The following is a 17026-nucleotide window of genomic DNA, read 5'->3' on the forward strand; positions in this document are numbered from 1 at the left end:
AATCCCTGGGGCAATAGATACTGTAATGAAACAACATGGAAAATTACTCACTTAATAATTGTTAAAACGTTGAGTCACAATTCAGTTTTGTTGGCCTGAAACTCCAGATCTATCTCCATGGCAAGTCGGCAGCAAATCCCAAAGGACAGCCGGTATTCCCAGAGCTCAGACATGTGGATGCGCTGCGACAGTAGTAAAGCCAGAGGCATGCAATGTCTTACACTAGCACTTCCACATAGCAGCTTCTTCCCATTGAAGTAAAATTACAGCTTAACCACTGGCTTCAATGTGAACAGAATTAGGACATTTCTGAGTGCTCTACAGGGGACACTAATAAGACTGAAAGCACAGGCAACCCTGGTGGCATTAATTAAGAGGACAATGACAGCGATAAGCATCCCGCATCATTTCAGAACACCTTGCTTTATCACTGCCAAAAGGAGTAGCTTTTAAATCTGCATTTTGAAATTAAATGCATCATTATTATACAATTACCGTTCTAATTAGTCTTCTCAACAACAGATCAGCTTTATTTACGATTAATTTTGGTTAATGAGTTAGTTGTAGCTTTATCTGACAGATAATGGGAGAGAATTAATAATTGCTTAATACACACAAAATTTTGTTGTTCACATAGTGCACAAAATTTTGACAAATGTTTCTGAATCCTTGCCAACAACCACCAGCACATTTTCACTATCTGAAAGCAGCCAAAGCTCAGCAAATGTTACCATATTACATTATAGTAGATTAAACTGTTTATATATATAATTAGAGTTATTATTATAAACTACAGTCATAATTATAAATTGAAATTTCATCACCAGCTCGTAAGGAAGTTTCCCCCCCTTCCAAAACACCTGGCCAGAACAAGTAATTCAGGTCATCTCTTTGATGGTCTACCAAGATCTATTCCATTTACAGTTGCATGAGAAAACGATGTAGACATCCAAGCTGGAGAAGAAAAGGTCTTGCCCACATGTCAGCTGTCCTGTATCTATCATACTTGTGTCCATACCCCTCCAACGAACTCTAGTCTGCCTCTGAAGCCAGTTTAATGTCACAGTCCTAGTTTTTTTAACTAAGCATTGGTTGTAAACAGTTTTAAGCCATCATCATTGGTTTCCATATGGCCACCTTCTCTCAAAGACCCTTTCCCCTTCCCAAACACAGGGCTGATTTTGCCTCCACCCAAGTACTGACCTCACAACAGGAGACGCGTCAGGAATTCCTCAAAGGGACTCTCACACATCACTAGTTTACTAAGGGCATTCAGATGCCACAGCAAAGGCAAGGAAAACATGACAAGCTGGGGCACCAAACGGTATTCACATGTTTGAGAAAACAGAACTCATGATAGTGATCAGGTTAAGCAAAGCAGAACCGATACCCTAGTGCAATTCTCTCCTTCTAGCACAGCAGTCTGTTCCTGGGGTGCTGTCTATCAGATGCAACATAAAACTTAAGGACTTCCCTGCACACAGTCACTAAGAGACCTTGGATAATTATACTGCAATTAACGTTCACATTTCTACAATGAAAACACTATTTTTACTCTTTTCCTAAGGCACTGTACTCTGTTGTTCTAGGCTGTTAGAAAAAAACAACCAGGGTTCCACTGCAGGAATGGCTGCAGCTGGGACATAGATAAAGCATCCTGACACAAAGATGAGCAAGTACGTTACAGACTATCATTATAGATTATTTCCTGGAATGCACTGCAGTTTGCTTTGGTTTTGAATACATATGTGATATATATTTACTAGAGCAAAAGTCTCACTGCTATCAGTTTTTCTCTAAATATTTAATGGTTACCAGTCAGATGCTAAATTTAAGTAACAATAGCGCTAATGACATTAAATAAACGAAGCACTTTAGAAGTGTGACAAAAAAAGCAAATACCTCTTTACAGCATTTTAGCGTAAGAGCAGTAAGACAGCAACCTGAAACCATGTTACATGCTGATAGCCTGAGTCATGTCTGGTCTCACAGTCTGACCAGCAAGATGATTTTGCACAAACATCTAACAAAAAAGTAGGTTCCGCAAGCAGCAGGCTTAGCAGAGACTGGCTTCCAACAACTTTTTCCCATGCATTTGACATTTGAAAAGGGTGGCGCTTAATAGCTTTTCCTTCAGCAGAAGCACAATTCACATACCTCTCCTCTTTCTGGCTTCCAATTTCATGAAACTTGCATGATTTTAATACTTTTCAAGCCTGTACATCTCTATCATATGTGACCGAAACTCTCTGAGTGCCTTCAATTTGTATTTACACACATTGCACATGCACAGGCTTGTCACAAACCAGGGCTGGACACATTTTCATAGTTTTTTCTCCAGCTGCCAACCTTCTCTACTTGATATTAGCTAATTTGGGGGCAGCTGACTGGCAATAGCATTTGTACTCTGAGAACACTCTGGTTTGGGATTCACATGTAAGTGCATGGGACTTTGAAGAAATAAAGAAATTGTGCAACTGACAGAATACAGATTCAAAAGAACACAAGAATAAATGCACAGAGCTCTCAGTCTGCTAACGTCATATACTACTTGACCCTTAAATACAGAACTAGCACATCATTCTTCTGAATTCTTGAGAGCTACCTATAATCTGACATTTTGAAGTCACATACACAAATGATGAAGCTGACTGCCTCCCACCTATAGGAGCCGAATTCATACTTGCACCAATTTCTCTAATTTTTTCTCCACCTCTTCAGCCTTTAATTTTATTCACCCATTTGTATCTCTTCAACTGGCACCCTTTGTGAAGCTCTTAAAATTTTATTGTTGAAAAAGCATGACAGAATGAGGAGATATTATTACATTACACTCTAGAAGAATGGATTATCGAAAAGATAATACCTAACAGCGATGGAGAGAGAGGCCTGTGTATTTAAGCTAGAGAAAAATTTCAAACAGGGTTTTTCAAGCAAAGCTGATGCTCCAGATAGTTCCACACAACTGCATGGAGATGTATAAAACTCACCCAGGAACCACCTGTGCTGGTAACAAGGTCAAAACAACTGGTAGAATTGACCCAATTTTGGGAGATTAAACTGTAAAACTATTACACACATCTATGTCTAGGACATGCCTACCTCTGAAAGGTGATGAGGATTAAGGCACTGAGTGAATTTAAGGCCCAATGGTATATTCTAAAATATTTCTGCACTTGGGCAAACTCTGCACAGGTGCCAGATAATTGCAGACTCTCCAGGGGTGCAAGGAGAGAGGCCCGTCACCACAGCACTGCAGCTGCAATACAGAAGTCCGTATCTAGGAACAGAGAATTAAAAGCAGTATGCAAAACTGCTAGTTAGGAAGATCTGTTCCCCTTCAGGGACCGCTATCTGGACAAGGCAAAACACATGCTACAGGGTACCAATTTCTCAAGACATAAGATTAAAAACCACCAAAACCAAACTGTGTTTTCTTCTTTTGCCTTAGCTGCCTTCTCCCTCTGTCACAGACCTGGCTGCTAACCAGAAGAAGGTCTTCAATCTACTGCAACTCTTTCCTGGAAACTTTTAAACCATCCATGACTTACAGAGAATAGCTACTCTTCCCCAAATGAATACAGCTCAGACCTTTTCTGTGTAAAAACACTTGCTGTTTTCATACAGGAAAAGGCAACTTCTTTCATTTTCAAAAGAAGGGAATTCACACCATCCTGTTCGCTGCTCTTTGGACAGAAGTGGGTGTTTAATTCACATTGCTGGAGTTTAAAGGACGCACAGATACAGTTACCAAAAATTTTCTCAGTTTGTGTTTTACAGCTACATCATTACTGAAGAAAGGACATTTGCTTGCAAAGGGAATCATAAAACGCCTAAAGGCTGAGCTAGGGCCTAGGAAAGAGTAGGTGTGAATTCTCATAGACTGCACACACACATTCCCAAATCAAAGAGTAATTATGTGAAAAATTAACATGGACTCGGGCATATCACAGGCTTCTCCAGCCAGTTTTCTGTGCCACTCACCAACATAACTTCCATGGACTGAGGGAACACATGTCCCTTGAGAAAAATGAGGACAACATCACTTCCTTCTGATGGAATTAGGGGGTTTTGAATGTTGAGGGCAATGCAAGAGAAACATGACTAATAAGAAGCCGAGAAGACTCTAGCCTAGTGTTGAAGGTAACAGTATTGATATCTTTAGTGTAACACTTGTTTTGTTCAAGTGGAGGAACAAAGGACATAAACAAGAAAATATCCCTCACTGGAAAGTCCAGCTTTGTCACGTATGTGGCTTAATTGCAAAAGGACCTCTGTTGTAAGCCCTGCCTTGATCTTCCATTAGCTGGAGATGAAACACTGACTGTCTTACCTCCTCACACAAGAAGAAACTTCATGAGAGAAAAGGTGATAGATGGGACAGGCAGACAAGGTAAACTGATTTTCTGTGCCTTGATATCTCCTACCTCCTTTGGAAACTGCTTCAGACTTCCACCCCCCAGGACAAAGGACCTGATACTGGCTGCACCAAGATTTGGCTGGGTCACTATCCTCACCTCATGAAGCTTCAGGCTGGACGGTAAAGCGGAGTCCTCAATAGGCCCAGTGATAGGGAAAGGACTTTAATATTCCAACTAGTCTTCCCTTTCTCTACTCTACTGCAGTGACTACACCTGTGCTCGGAACAGCCTCACAGGTGGTACCAATACCACAGTAGACAAAAGGGTTAAAAGAACCAGTCTGTGCAGCTTCTCCAGGTAACATGAAGCCATGGTGGGGAGAGTGGAGGCAAGTCTGGAGTGAATCAGATTTCCTGGCTCACCTCTTGTGTAAAACCCACAGTCTGCTAAGAAGAGGGGCTCCTATCTGTTTAAGGAGATGATGCACTTAAAATCTGCTGTCTTTTTCACTCACCACTAGCTGGTAGATGCAGATATTCCTGCCCTCCACACTGGGGTTGGGAGTGCACTTTGGAACTAGGACTGACCTCCAGCCACCTGCCATTCCTGAAGGGGCACATGGACCTGACCAGCAATCTCAGCTTCACCAGAGGGGAGAAGAGAGCCCTATGATCTCTGTGGACAAGCCCAACACAGAGCAACTGTGAGCTAAAAGAGCAGGCATGATGCACACTGAGCCCACCACCTCTGTGGTGCTATGCCTCTGCCATACAGCGTTATAAGAAGAAACCCCAAAGCTGGAAAGTAAAAATAAGATGTATGGAGAAAGCAAAAGTCAGTTTAAAAAAAAAGAGAGAGAGAAGAAAAAAAAGGTATCTAATTCATGAAAGTTTACATAGCCTATCAGCACAGAAATGACTGGGATCAATCAACCCCTTGCTTTTCCAGGAGCAGTGTCTGCTGTTTTACAGTATGCTTCAGTTGTACACCGGTAACACCACTTGCAGGTGACCCTGCCAGCCAGGGCTATGCTCACAGCAGGAGCTTCTGCCAGCGTCACTCCGCCTGTGCAGGATTACAGTTCCTCAAAGCCACAGGCTGACACAGCAGTGCCAGCAGAAGCCGGTAATGTAGATCTGGCTCTGGACCAAGGGCACATTTTGCTGGGCAGTGTAAGTAGGGGTTTGTCCACGCACACAGACCTGGTAATGCTCAGCTGTAAGGAAAGAGTTAAAATGCTGTGGTTGCTCTAATGTAATCACACCAGAACAGGTTCCTTTAGGACTACCACAATTATTCCTGCGCGGGACAGGAAATAAGCTACAGTGGTATTAAGGTACTTCTGAATGCATCTCATTGTGGGTCTGCAAAAACCAAATGCAAAACAACCCCTAAGCAAAGCAGATGTTCTAATAAAATTCCTGCTTTTGACAAGGCCTAACAAGTACTATCCAAATGTCCATCCCGAGTGATCTATGGCCTCTGTGATTCAGAAAAAAAGGCAAGAGGGGAATAAACGCAGCACAGGAGCATGAAGGGACCCCCCGACGATGACAAGGGTCGGGAGAAAAACTGGGCCTCTGGTCACCTAGCCCAGAGCCGTACCTGTCAAGCCTCATCATTTCTCGATGATAATCACAGCTCTGCTCCCTTCCATTGGGATGCAGCAGTCAGCTGCCCGGACTCCAAACAAGTGCTCACCGCTCTAGGCAAGGGGCAACATGCTGTGGCACGGGCTCCGCACCCAGGCTGGCAACAGGTCTTGCTACTACAGAGAGCAGCGGCACAGCCTTCTCTTAAATTTTCTACAGAGCTGCTTCAAGGTGGATCCCCCAATGAGTTTCATTCACTGGGATCTTCCCAGCTGGAATAGCATCAGTCCTTCAAGATGCCCTCTTGGCACTGGAAGGAGGGCAAGCACCGCTCACCCTCAGTAATGCACAAAGATGACACAGGTAGATGCATTTCCACCTGTAAAACCTAGTCCTGCAAACTGCCACTTAGCTGGCGGACTAGACAGAGCCTGTGGCCCACACGAACAGGAAACAAGCCCTTGATCCCATTTCCCAGGAGAAAATACCCATCAGTTTTAACAGGAGTGGCACCTTCCCCCAGATTCAGGGACAGGAAAGGCAAGCGCTCTCTAACAGGTATCTCGTCCTCCAGCTGCTGCTATCAAAGTGCCACATTTCAAGGAAGACTAGGATCGCCCTTTTTGTTGGCGTGTCTGAAAAGGAACTGAAATTCCAGAAGCAAACACTGAAAACTTGCTGACTACAAAGCTAGTGAGAGCACAGAGTGTTGTAACAGGGTGTGTACCAAGGAAAGTTAACAGAACCTGACAGTCCAAGAGAATAACAGAAGCTCCCTAAGAAAGGTGTGTGCTGCAACAAAGCCCTGGCAGATGACCTCTCAAGAGACTTCCATCAGAATGGATAAAACCCTATTTAACGAGATTAACTGATCATTTTGCTCCACCCTCGTTATAACACTCACTGAGAGAGAGGAATGTTTTTGCAGCTGAGTATCTGACTCCATAGGGAATGCCAGAGAGACTGTGACAGAAGATATGAAAAATATACAGGGGAACCCTCCACCATTGGAGTGTGAGCTACAAACAGTAGTTACTTAAACACCTACCAGTTTCAGTGACTACTCAGTGTTCGTTTACACACAGTTTGTGTCAGAGGAACTATTCCATGATTTTAACCACACCAGCATGAAAAATCTAAGCTGATATGGATGAACTTACAAGAATCTAAGGTGTATCCCAGGGAGTATTTCATTTCCAGGTAACCCTTTTTTTTTTAAATTATTATTAAGAAATGAAACAAACAGCATAACACCACTCTGCAGAGCTTTGGTTTCTTAGGTGTGGACAAAACCCTAGATTTCCATTTAAAGCCTCATCATCACCTTTTTATTTATTATTTTTCCTCCTTAAACTTCAAGAAACTAAACCCGTCAGCTAAAACTTTGGTAAGTATTATTCCCCTGGCAGCTCTCAGGGAGTCTGAGGTTAACAGACTGAAGCCAAGTCAGTGCTCCTGTGTTAAAGAAGCTCAGGTCTTCCCGTTCCCTGCCACACTTTATTGAGCTCATCCCTTATGTCTAAGCTCATCTTGGCACAGTGATCTTCACCGCCCTTCAACCTGTAAAACCACAGGTACATCTGTATCGGGCATCATCATGATATTCCACATCTGAGCTCTCTAAACATCAAACTGTCAAGGTTGGAAAATCAGACACAAAGGACTGGAGGACATCCCAAGTGACTGTCAAAAGTCCACTGCCCTGCGCTGAGGTAGGATCAAAGATACCCAGGCCAATAGATGATGCCTACCCTACTCTTTAAAGGCCACTAAGGAATAGCATTCCTCAGCATCTTGAGGTTACCCAGGCCAAGTTTTTAGCACCATATGCAGTGTTTCACACTTCCCAAGGTATTTGGAAGAACCAGAGACCTGAATCGCCACTTCAGAGCACACAGTTCAGCTGCCAGAATTCTTCATGCCCCAGTGCACATGTCAGGGGAGTGCCCGCCTTAAAACACCAATTCAGTCCCCCCAGCTGCAGCCCAGCCCAGCCAGCTTCAACCAACCTCCCTGAAGCAAAGCCTCCTGCAGAGGCTCAGCCCCAGTCACCTCATCCTACTGAAAAAAAACACATACTGAGCCAAAAAGCAGCCCAGTGCAAGGTCCAGCCTCGTGTGCCTGGGCAGCAGACTCTGGCGATGGCAAGGCTCATTTGCCGTGCAGCCGAGGCATGAAGCAACCTCTAATTTTACAGAGTTTCACTCCAAAAGGCAGGCTCCACAGTTACATTTATTTATTCACACAGATGCGGTGCTGATACAGCTCTGGTATATGGAACCTTCTGCTCAAGAATCAAGAAAGATTTGGGGGTTTGAAGTTACAAAAAGAAGAGTGCAACTGGCAGCCCACCCCAGTCTACCCTGACGACTGGGAATACAGTATTTGCTACATTATAATAAGACCTCGCCCAAGTGTTCTTTAAATACTGCCGCTGAAATCACTCACACTTATACTGTTGTCCCAATAGCTATCTTGTCAAACAGTGCGCATTTCCCACCACCAAGAAAATGCAATCACCTCATTATTTTCAGAGTCCGTTGACATTGCTTATTTTCTTAATAGATTATTTCTCATAACTTAGTAACACTTTAAGCTACTATAAACACTTCTTGAAAGCCTACCACAATTTTAATCAGTTTCAAACATCAGATGTTGGGTTTGATATTTATGATTGTTCTGACTCTGTTTTGTTTAAGGGCTTGTTTTGTCTGTGAAAGCAAAGATAAGAAAGTTATCTGGGACACCCACTGTAAAGTCTCTAATTTAAGAGGAAATTTCCTCTGTCACTGTCTGTCAGATGCTAATAGTTGCTGTTATTATATTCTGTATGGCACCAGGCAAGTGGTCTTACAGAAGTATCTTCATCCTATACAAAGCAATCATCGAGTCAACTAATTGAACAACTGTCACCCTGCAGTTTTTAAAGGGGATATTCTTCTAAGTCCATTTTAACCTACAGAAAAAAAAAAAATATATATATACAATAACTATAGTAAAAACACACTGTGATATTATGAGGAGATGGGTGAATGGGAATTATTTCTTTTTTAAAGCCTCTTCTTATAAGGATTCCCCATCAACATTTAATTAGCATGCCAGTTCTTATTCGGAGGCTCCTGATCATTTCCACACCATTTCAGCATTCACTGAAGGCAACAAGACAGATTCTCTTGAACTCAGTGGGGTCTATAGGAGAGCTTAGGGCCATGCAGGGAACTCTCTAGTACCAACTCAGTTAATTGAGCAGGCCTTTGATGCCCAGCTCTGGGTGTCAGCCTTTGGAAGGGTTTTCCTACAGAAGATCAGAAGAAAATCTGGACTTCCAGATTTGGGGCTATGTAAACGTATCATCTGTACTCAGCAGGTACAGCACTAATTTATCTTTTGCTGTAGAGGAAAGTGAGATGATTTACCAACCTATTCAGTTTGACTATTTACACGTATTTTAAATCTTTGCTTACATAAAACTACAATAAAGTATTTCAGAACAGAGCATCTGCCAACATATAGAGTATTCTGCTAAAGGCAGATACATACCGTAAGGGATGTGTAAGATCATTAGTTAGCTATGACAAGAGATTTACTGTGATTTATCTTTCAGAATCATCTCATTCACAAGGAAAATTGAGTGTCAGCCCCATCTATAACCTACACGTACCGTCTAGATACTTGAAAATGATAATAGGTTAAAGGGATGCAGCAGACAACTCTCCAACACAAGCCAAAATATTCAATCCGAAACCTTTTGGAACAGAACCTGAAAACATCAGTAGCCCAGCCAGAACTCCTACTAGCATGGATTGCCAGGGGCTAACGAACATAGAAAACTCTACCTAGCACATAATTTCACTGTTGCTGGGAGAGTACTGCTCATTCGTTGCGGTACAGATCCAAGAAATTTGCTTCTTATGGTTTTGCCTCTGTTTGAGCCAGACACAAATCAAGGCTAAATTAAGAGCTGTGGTTCAATGGAATGCAAGAACAAAGGTCAAAACTTAGATCTCTACCCTGAAGGTGCACATCCTGAGTGCACAGCTAAATAGGGCAATCCACCTTTTGGGGGTGACTGGCAACAAAACCGGGAGTAAAATATTTGGGGTCTCGTCCCCATACCACCTCCTCCATCAGCAAACCCTGCCCAGCCAGAATGACATGCCCTGGGCTTCACTGTAACGGCAGGACAGCAGCCGATCGCTCTCCAGTGACTCCACTAGAAATTAAACCATACTGAAATACAATGTATCCACTTCCTCCACTTAAAACAATGGATGATGGATCAATCCATCACAAGCTACCAAATTTATACAAAATATTTCAAACAGCTATTCCTCCTTACTCTCCCACCTCCACCTCTCCTTTAAAAATATATATTAAAAAAAAAAAAAAAAAAAAAAAAAGAGGAGGTCACAGTCCCCTGGGTTACTGAACCTCTAAAAGGATTTCCTGCACGCTGCAAAACAGGTGGAAAGCTCTAAAGCACAGCCTGGCAATTTAGCGTACGCATACCAGATTCAAGATTTGGCCAAAAACCTTAAATGAACCAATGTAACAGCTGCCACAAAAGCCATCAACCTCCAATCAATATCTTCCATGTTTAAGATGAACAAACCGCCTCTCTGCAAAACATTCTTACGCCTGCAAAGAGTAAATAAATTACAACAAATCTAAGAAGCTCGAGTTTTGCTTGGCTTAGGAAACCCAGGCAGGGTCCCTAATTTTTCAACAGCAGCACATGCTCAACACAGAGCAGCCCTGATGAAAGCAGCTGAGACACCTGTGAGAGACCAAAAAACACGTCTAAAAAATTAAGATATTCACCAAGGCTGTGGACACATGTGTGTTGCAAAAACTAATGAAGCTTAAAAACCATTGACAATGTTAACACAATGAACATGAAAATATTGGATGTGTTCAAGTATTTTTGCATTACTTCATCCTAGATCTTTTTATTCCCTAATTTGACTCTGGTTTTTAGTCTAGATTATAAAGAAGATTTAAAAGAGGGAGATTTTTTCCCTTCCAATGAAGCCTTCCCATTAATAAAAAGGAAACAAAGAAAATGAAGAAAGTGAGTAGTAAAACTTTTACAACATAATAAAATACATCAGAATCCCAGTGCAGCAGGATTGGAATTGTCTAAAGATGCTGAATTATGACCGGTTGTCATATAAAGTTCAGTCCAGAGTATTAGCAATCATATTCTCTAGCAACATGTATATAATTGGGAGATCTTCATAATAACCCTCAGTTTTAAAGGCTCATAAAAACTGCGTTTTACTCGTAATTTGTAGGAGGAAAGAAGAATTCTTAAAGGAAAGTAACATCTTTTTCTCAGTAAGAAAGACTCTAAAGGCAATATGCTATCTATTTTAAAGCAAGCCACCCTAAGAGCTCTCTTTTACTTTCATAGTTTTCGGTGGGGTATTATACAAACACTCAGTTTGAAAAGGTAAATATGCATCTATAGTACACATGCTAGGAAAAAAGTTAGTAATACATAGAGAGGAACCCTCTCACAGTATATTGGAAGCAAAGCATTATTTTTTAATATAAGTAAACTAAACATTGTAAATACGTAAGAACATTATTTTATAACATAAATACAGAGGTACTTTAAGGTAAATATCTTGATGTAACATTGTAACCAACAGTAAAAGAAGCTGTGGCACCCACACAGAAAAGGAAGGATGCTGGTTTTAATGACAAGTGTGTAAACTACATTTATCTACCTCCAAAATACAGCATGGAAATAATTATAAAAATATTTTCAGCACTTGACACTCTCAGTAGACTCCCAATTCTCTACATTTTCTCAATTTCCCCCGACATTCTAAAACAAAATCCTTTCAGTTTGTTACAGAGTCAACTGCCGAGTGCCATAAACTTCCAATTATCCCAGCCACTTTTGGACTTGCTAAGGCAAAGCTGAGGTAATGAATAGGATGCTGAAGTTTCTATATGGAATAGTAAAATAAAACCTGTCATCAAACCTAGATATTTTAACTTTATACTTTTGCCAGAGCAAAGCTTTTCTGTAAATAAAATGTGTTTGTTTTCAAATAAAACTACTTCAAGCTCTTTTGGGAAGCACAGTAAGTAATAATAATAACAACAACAACAATTTCCATTTGGATTTCAAAACCTGATGAAATAAAACCAGAACATGGCAAACCTAGTGTTTTCCTACCTGGAACAGGTAAGGACCAGCTCTCAAATGCCACCTTGGGATAGTTCAAACTACTAATCCCGTTCATGTTTAGATGAGACACCAGCATGAACAAGAAAGAAAAAAGAAAAAAAAGAAATCTACCCTGCCCTTCTCGTTTCTTATTAGCAATGCCTACAGCAGTGGGTAAGACCGGGTAATCAAGCTGAGGACCCCGAGGACCAGACTAACCCAAACCCAGTACTAGAGAGAAACAGGCTTAAGAAGAGACTTACTGCTTGCCATGTGACTGGGGGAGGTATGCTGCCCATTGGGTGTGCTGGAGGTGAGGTCAATGGCCATGCCGGAGTGCTCCCTTTCGGGCGAAAGCTCGTTGTCACCTGCTTTCATAAGAACAGGTCCTCTGTAAGTTTCCATCCTTCTTCAGCAAAGCAACACACTGATTAAGAAGGACAATATGCTCGCTCCTTTCACCCCTGCCCTTCCCTCTTCTACTGGAGGGGTCTTCCAGAGCCTGTAAAAACTGGCCTCTCAGTGGCTAAAAGTAAACATTATACTAACTGATTTTAAGAGCCCCCTCAAAACTCCTGTCACCAGTCTTTTATGCACACACCTATGACAAACCTTGCCCCAGCTGCTTCATCTTAAGAGAAGTTAGGATTACTTTTCCATTTGCAGACACCAAGAACCCTGGCTGGGCTGCGGAAGGCTGAAACAGTACTTCACCATATGGACCTTCCCCCCAGCCCCGAGCTCTGGGTTAACTGACAGTTAAACAAAGCAGTTACACAAACCCTGACACAGAAAACAGGAGAAATGCATAGTGAACAGCATAAAAAGTTTTGGGCTGCAATCTGAATTTCTGAAGAGGAACTCTTTCTCATTTGCAAAGTTCATTCATCCTCAGCAAATATTTAAACCTAGAGGTACTCATTCATGCACGCACCCCCGTGCATTTTTCAATCATACACAAAGTTTATGTTTAAATGCTGTTAATTCAGTGTCATCTCAATGCAAAGACCATAGCAAGGAAGCTAAAGTTTCAGGTGTCTGCATTATAGAAAGGATAGGGGGAAAAATGAAAAGTAATTCAGAATAATCAAATGAAATGATTACTTACATGTTATATATCCATCAGCAGCCTCTGCTTCCATAGTCAAAGTGCAGTGCTGCAAGGCAGAAAAGTACACCCTCAGAGACGCCTGTCAGTATCAACCATTAAATGATTAAACTTACTTAAAGCCCTAAGTAGTTGCCCATTTTACTGTTGTTGCAACCATTGCCTAGAGAAACACACAAGTGTACTTACTGCATGTGCTCATTTGCAAATCACTGAACTCTTCCTGCAAATTATGTGAGTAGAAAAATTCAGCTGCCTCCTAGCCAGGTGGCACTGGGATCATCTTGGTCTGACCATACCCTTCTCTGTCCCCCATCTGCATTTTTACCTGATCTGAGAGCTTTTTCCCTGACTTTCCACTTGTTTCGTTCAAGCTGGGATGGTAATGCTTTATCAATTACCAGCTCCCGCAGCCAGAAGAGACTTTGAGGAGATGGATACTATTAACAATCGCTCTTTTCACACTCACTCCAGCAGACTTCATCCTGATCTAAACAAAATAAAGTCCTCCCGTTGTCTCACACCACCATATGTGCACACACACCTGTACACGCACCTGTTCACTCTAAGCCTATTTATCTGCCACAGCACGGGGCCGAACATCACACTTAATAGTCCCAGATCATGCATTTTGTGGTGTGAAGCAATCTTAAAGTTTCTGGAAGCACTTTGCTGACACACAACAAGCTATTACTTTCCAGAAACCCAAGTAACTGTATAGAATGACACCCCCTAGCTATCATTTGATATATATTGGGGGGGGGGGGGGGGGAATAGAGAAAAAGATCAATAATCATAACTATGTTCTTTTAAGTGGAAAAGTTAAGAATCTGACATGACCAGAGGAGAATTTTATTTCCTCTCTCCCTCCACGGCCTCTTTTTTGCCTTTAGTTTCAAAACTCTCACTGCACCAGGCAGCTAAATTATTCACAATGAGCCATTTCTGTATTGATCGCCAAGTATATTTAGCCCTGGCTCCTGGAATTTCTCCATTACTTACTGGAAAACAGGCAGCTTCACTTCTTGTCTCCAAAACCACTTCCCTCCCCCTCCCTTAACCCGCTTCCCCCCCCCCCCCCTCCGCCTTTCCCCCAATAAATAAATACTTTTCTCTGTGCTCTTCTTTGGTATAAAGCAGATCAAATTCCCAAGGCATTCAGCACATAACACTTAAATTTCAACCTGCCCAGCTGCTACCAAACTCTCTTCGATTACTGATTTTCACATGACTCTCAAAAAAGAAATCTCTAAAAAGAAAAAAAAAAACTTTTCAAAACAGGTAAGCCACTTCCTCAAGCCCTTCAAAATTACCTTATCTTCCCCCTAGTCCAGGTAGGCAGGCACACACTGAGAAAAAGAAAGAAACATCAGAAGCAACAGGGAAAGATCATCCCAGCCAATGAAGTGGAAGGAAAGAGAGGGGAGGAAGGGAGGAGGAAGAGAAAGGAAGACAAAAAGAAACACAGAAACATCCATAACCGAAATTAAAACACGGTTTGATTTTTATTTTTTATTTCTTCAAGGCAGAGAGGAGGAGGAGGAAGGGGGGGGGGGGGAAGGAAAAGTTTGGTCACCATTTTTAGGCTGGTGATGGCAAATCCCAGCTGCTAAGCTTCCCTCTCCACAACGAATGGAGAGAGAGAGTTTTGCTCGGGCTGAAGATACAGCAAGATGGGGAAAGTTTAAAAAATATTTCTTTTAAAGGGGGGAGAGAAGGGGGGTGGAAGGGGAGAGGGAAAGGGGAGAGAAACCCGCCCCCGGCACTTACAGGTGGGGCATGCGGAGCCGGGCAGCCGGGCAGCCCCGGGGATGAGCCGGCAGGAAAACTCGCTCAGGAATGGCACATACTTTGAAGGAAGATGAAGAACAAAAAAAAAAAAAAAAAAAAAGGGAGGGAGAAGGAGGGAGGGAGGTCAGCCGGTGCTACAGCAATGCGATTAACCAGCGGGGAGAGGGGAGAGAGAGAGGAAAACTTGATCCACCGGTTCCTTACGAATCGGCACGAAAACGGGGGGAGAGGAGGGGATGTGGGGCGGGATGGGGCGAGGGGGTTTGGGGAGGGACGGGGTGGGGGGCCCGGCAGGCGCACTCACACCCCGCGCAGGAAACCTAGGCCAACTTCCCCGGAGTGCTGCTCCGGCCCTGGGCGACAGCCGGGCTCCGCGCCTCATCCCTGCCTCTCCCCGCCCATACCACAACCTGTCAAAGTCATGGAAGTCCTGCCTCATTTTTCATTTTATTTTCTTTTATTTTCTCCCTTTCCCCTGCACGCCGCCTCCCTCCCCCGCTCCGTTCCTCCCCCCCCCCCCCCATCGCCGCCGCCTCAGGCCGCAGCCCCCCGGGGGCCCGCAGGTGGCGGCGGCGCCGAGGGAAATGGCAGTTGGGGCCGGCGCTGACTAACGGACCGGGCGAGCCCCGCCGCCCCCCGCCACACGCACACCCACCCCGCCGCCCCTCGCCAGCGTTTTTGCTAGGTTGTTTGTTTTTTTTTTTTTTTCTCCCTTTCGCTGTTTCGGGGGGTTTGTTGGGTTTCGGGTTGTTGGGTGTTTGGGTTTGGTTTTTGGTTGGGTTTTTTTTTTGGGGGGAGGGGGGCGGCTAACAGCAACAAGTCAGTGGCGCCCACCGCCGTGCGGGAGATGCTGCACCGCCGCACTTCACTCGGGGACCCTCCGCACAGACACAGCCGCACGCACACAGCCCGCCGGCCCCGCCGCCGCCTCGCACACCGGACGGAGCTGTCCTCCCCGCCAGGGAAAGAAAGACCGGGGTGAGGGAGGGGAGAGGGGGGGGGAGGGAAGAAAAAAAAAAAGAGAAAAAAAGAAAAAGAAAGAAATAAAAAGAAGCCAGGCGCAGATTTACCTCAGCCGCGCAGGCAGTGAATCACTTCCATCACCCTTTTGTTTGTGTTTTTATTAGTGTCGGCTCTCTCTGCCTAGTGGAGGTGTGTTTGTGCACGGCAGTTGGCTATGGAAACTAAGGCAGTGGAGCTGTAGCTAAGGGTAATCCTGTTTTTACTTCCTCCATCTTCAGAGAGCAGGGTTAGCCTGGGACAGCTGGTCAAACCCCGAGAAACCGATCCGGCGGCGGCGGCAGCCGCACGCCCGCACTCACTCACTCCTGCTCGCTCAGTCACTCACTCGCTCGCTCGCTCCGCCGCACGCACACACGGGCGCGGGCGCACACACACGGACACGGACACGCTCGCACACGGACACGCGCGCCCGCGTCGCCACACGCGCGGCCGCCGGCGCCCCCCACGCGCGCGGGGGCGCGCGGCTCCGCGGGCGCGCGCCGCCCCAGCCGCCCCGCGGCGCCTCACCCAAGGGCCGGCGCGGCAAAGCGCGGCGGGGGGGGCGATGGGGGGGCGGTGGCGGGGGGGGGGGGGGGGGCGCGGGGGGCGGGTGCCCGCGCCGGCAGGGCCGCTCAGCACGCTCGGCAATCGATTAGAGGACAAGTGCCGCCGCCGCCGCGTGCGCTCCGCGCCTCACGCGGACGGACACACGCGCGCGCGCGCGCCGCCCCCTCAGGGCACCGCCGCGTCCCCGTGTCGTGTCCGTCCGCCCCCCCCCCGCGCGCGGGCCGCCGTGTGTGTATGAGTGTGAGTGTGAGTGTGCCCGTCCCGCCGCCTCCCCGCTCCGCCTCCCCTCAGGAGCGGCCGCCGCTGGGCCGCCGCCGGGCGGGTGAAGTTGCCGGCGGAGTCATGATTCAGCACTTCTATTTTTAACCGCCGGGCGGCCGCGGGTGCGCAGCGCCCGCCGCCCCTCGCCGCGGCCCGTCCCGCC

At 45.0% G+C, this 17026-nt stretch overlaps 1 protein-coding gene across 8 annotated transcripts in view; it reads right to left on the bottom strand.

Moving 5' to 3' along the window:
- The window catches only part of IKZF2 (IKAROS family zinc finger 2), a 120973-nt gene extending 104579 nt beyond the window's left edge, over positions 1–16394 (bottom strand). For 3 of the 8 annotated variants that reach the window (XM_037398025.1, XM_037398027.1, XM_037398020.1), the window contains exons 1-3: positions 16104–16394; positions 13243–13291; positions 12398–12505 (exon numbers count right to left, since the gene is read on the bottom strand). In XM_037398025.1, the coding sequence (XP_037253922.1) occupies positions 12398–12505; positions 13243–13276 (142 nt within the window). In that variant the 5' untranslated portion in view covers positions 13277–13291; positions 16104–16394. Of the gene's footprint in view, positions 1–12397; positions 12506–13242; positions 13292–14555; positions 14592–15012; positions 15092–16103 lie in introns of all 8 variants that reach the window. The other 5 variants (XM_037398026.1, XM_037398023.1, XM_037398024.1 and 2 more) reach the window with 4 other exon arrangements.
- Between the last annotated feature and the right edge of the window lie 632 nt (positions 16395–17026).

This window comes from Falco rusticolus, chromosome 8 (assembly GCF_015220075.1).
Source record: "Falco rusticolus isolate bFalRus1 chromosome 8, bFalRus1.pri, whole genome shotgun sequence".
Lineage (NCBI taxonomy): Eukaryota > Metazoa > Chordata > Aves > Falconiformes > Falconidae > Falco > Falco rusticolus.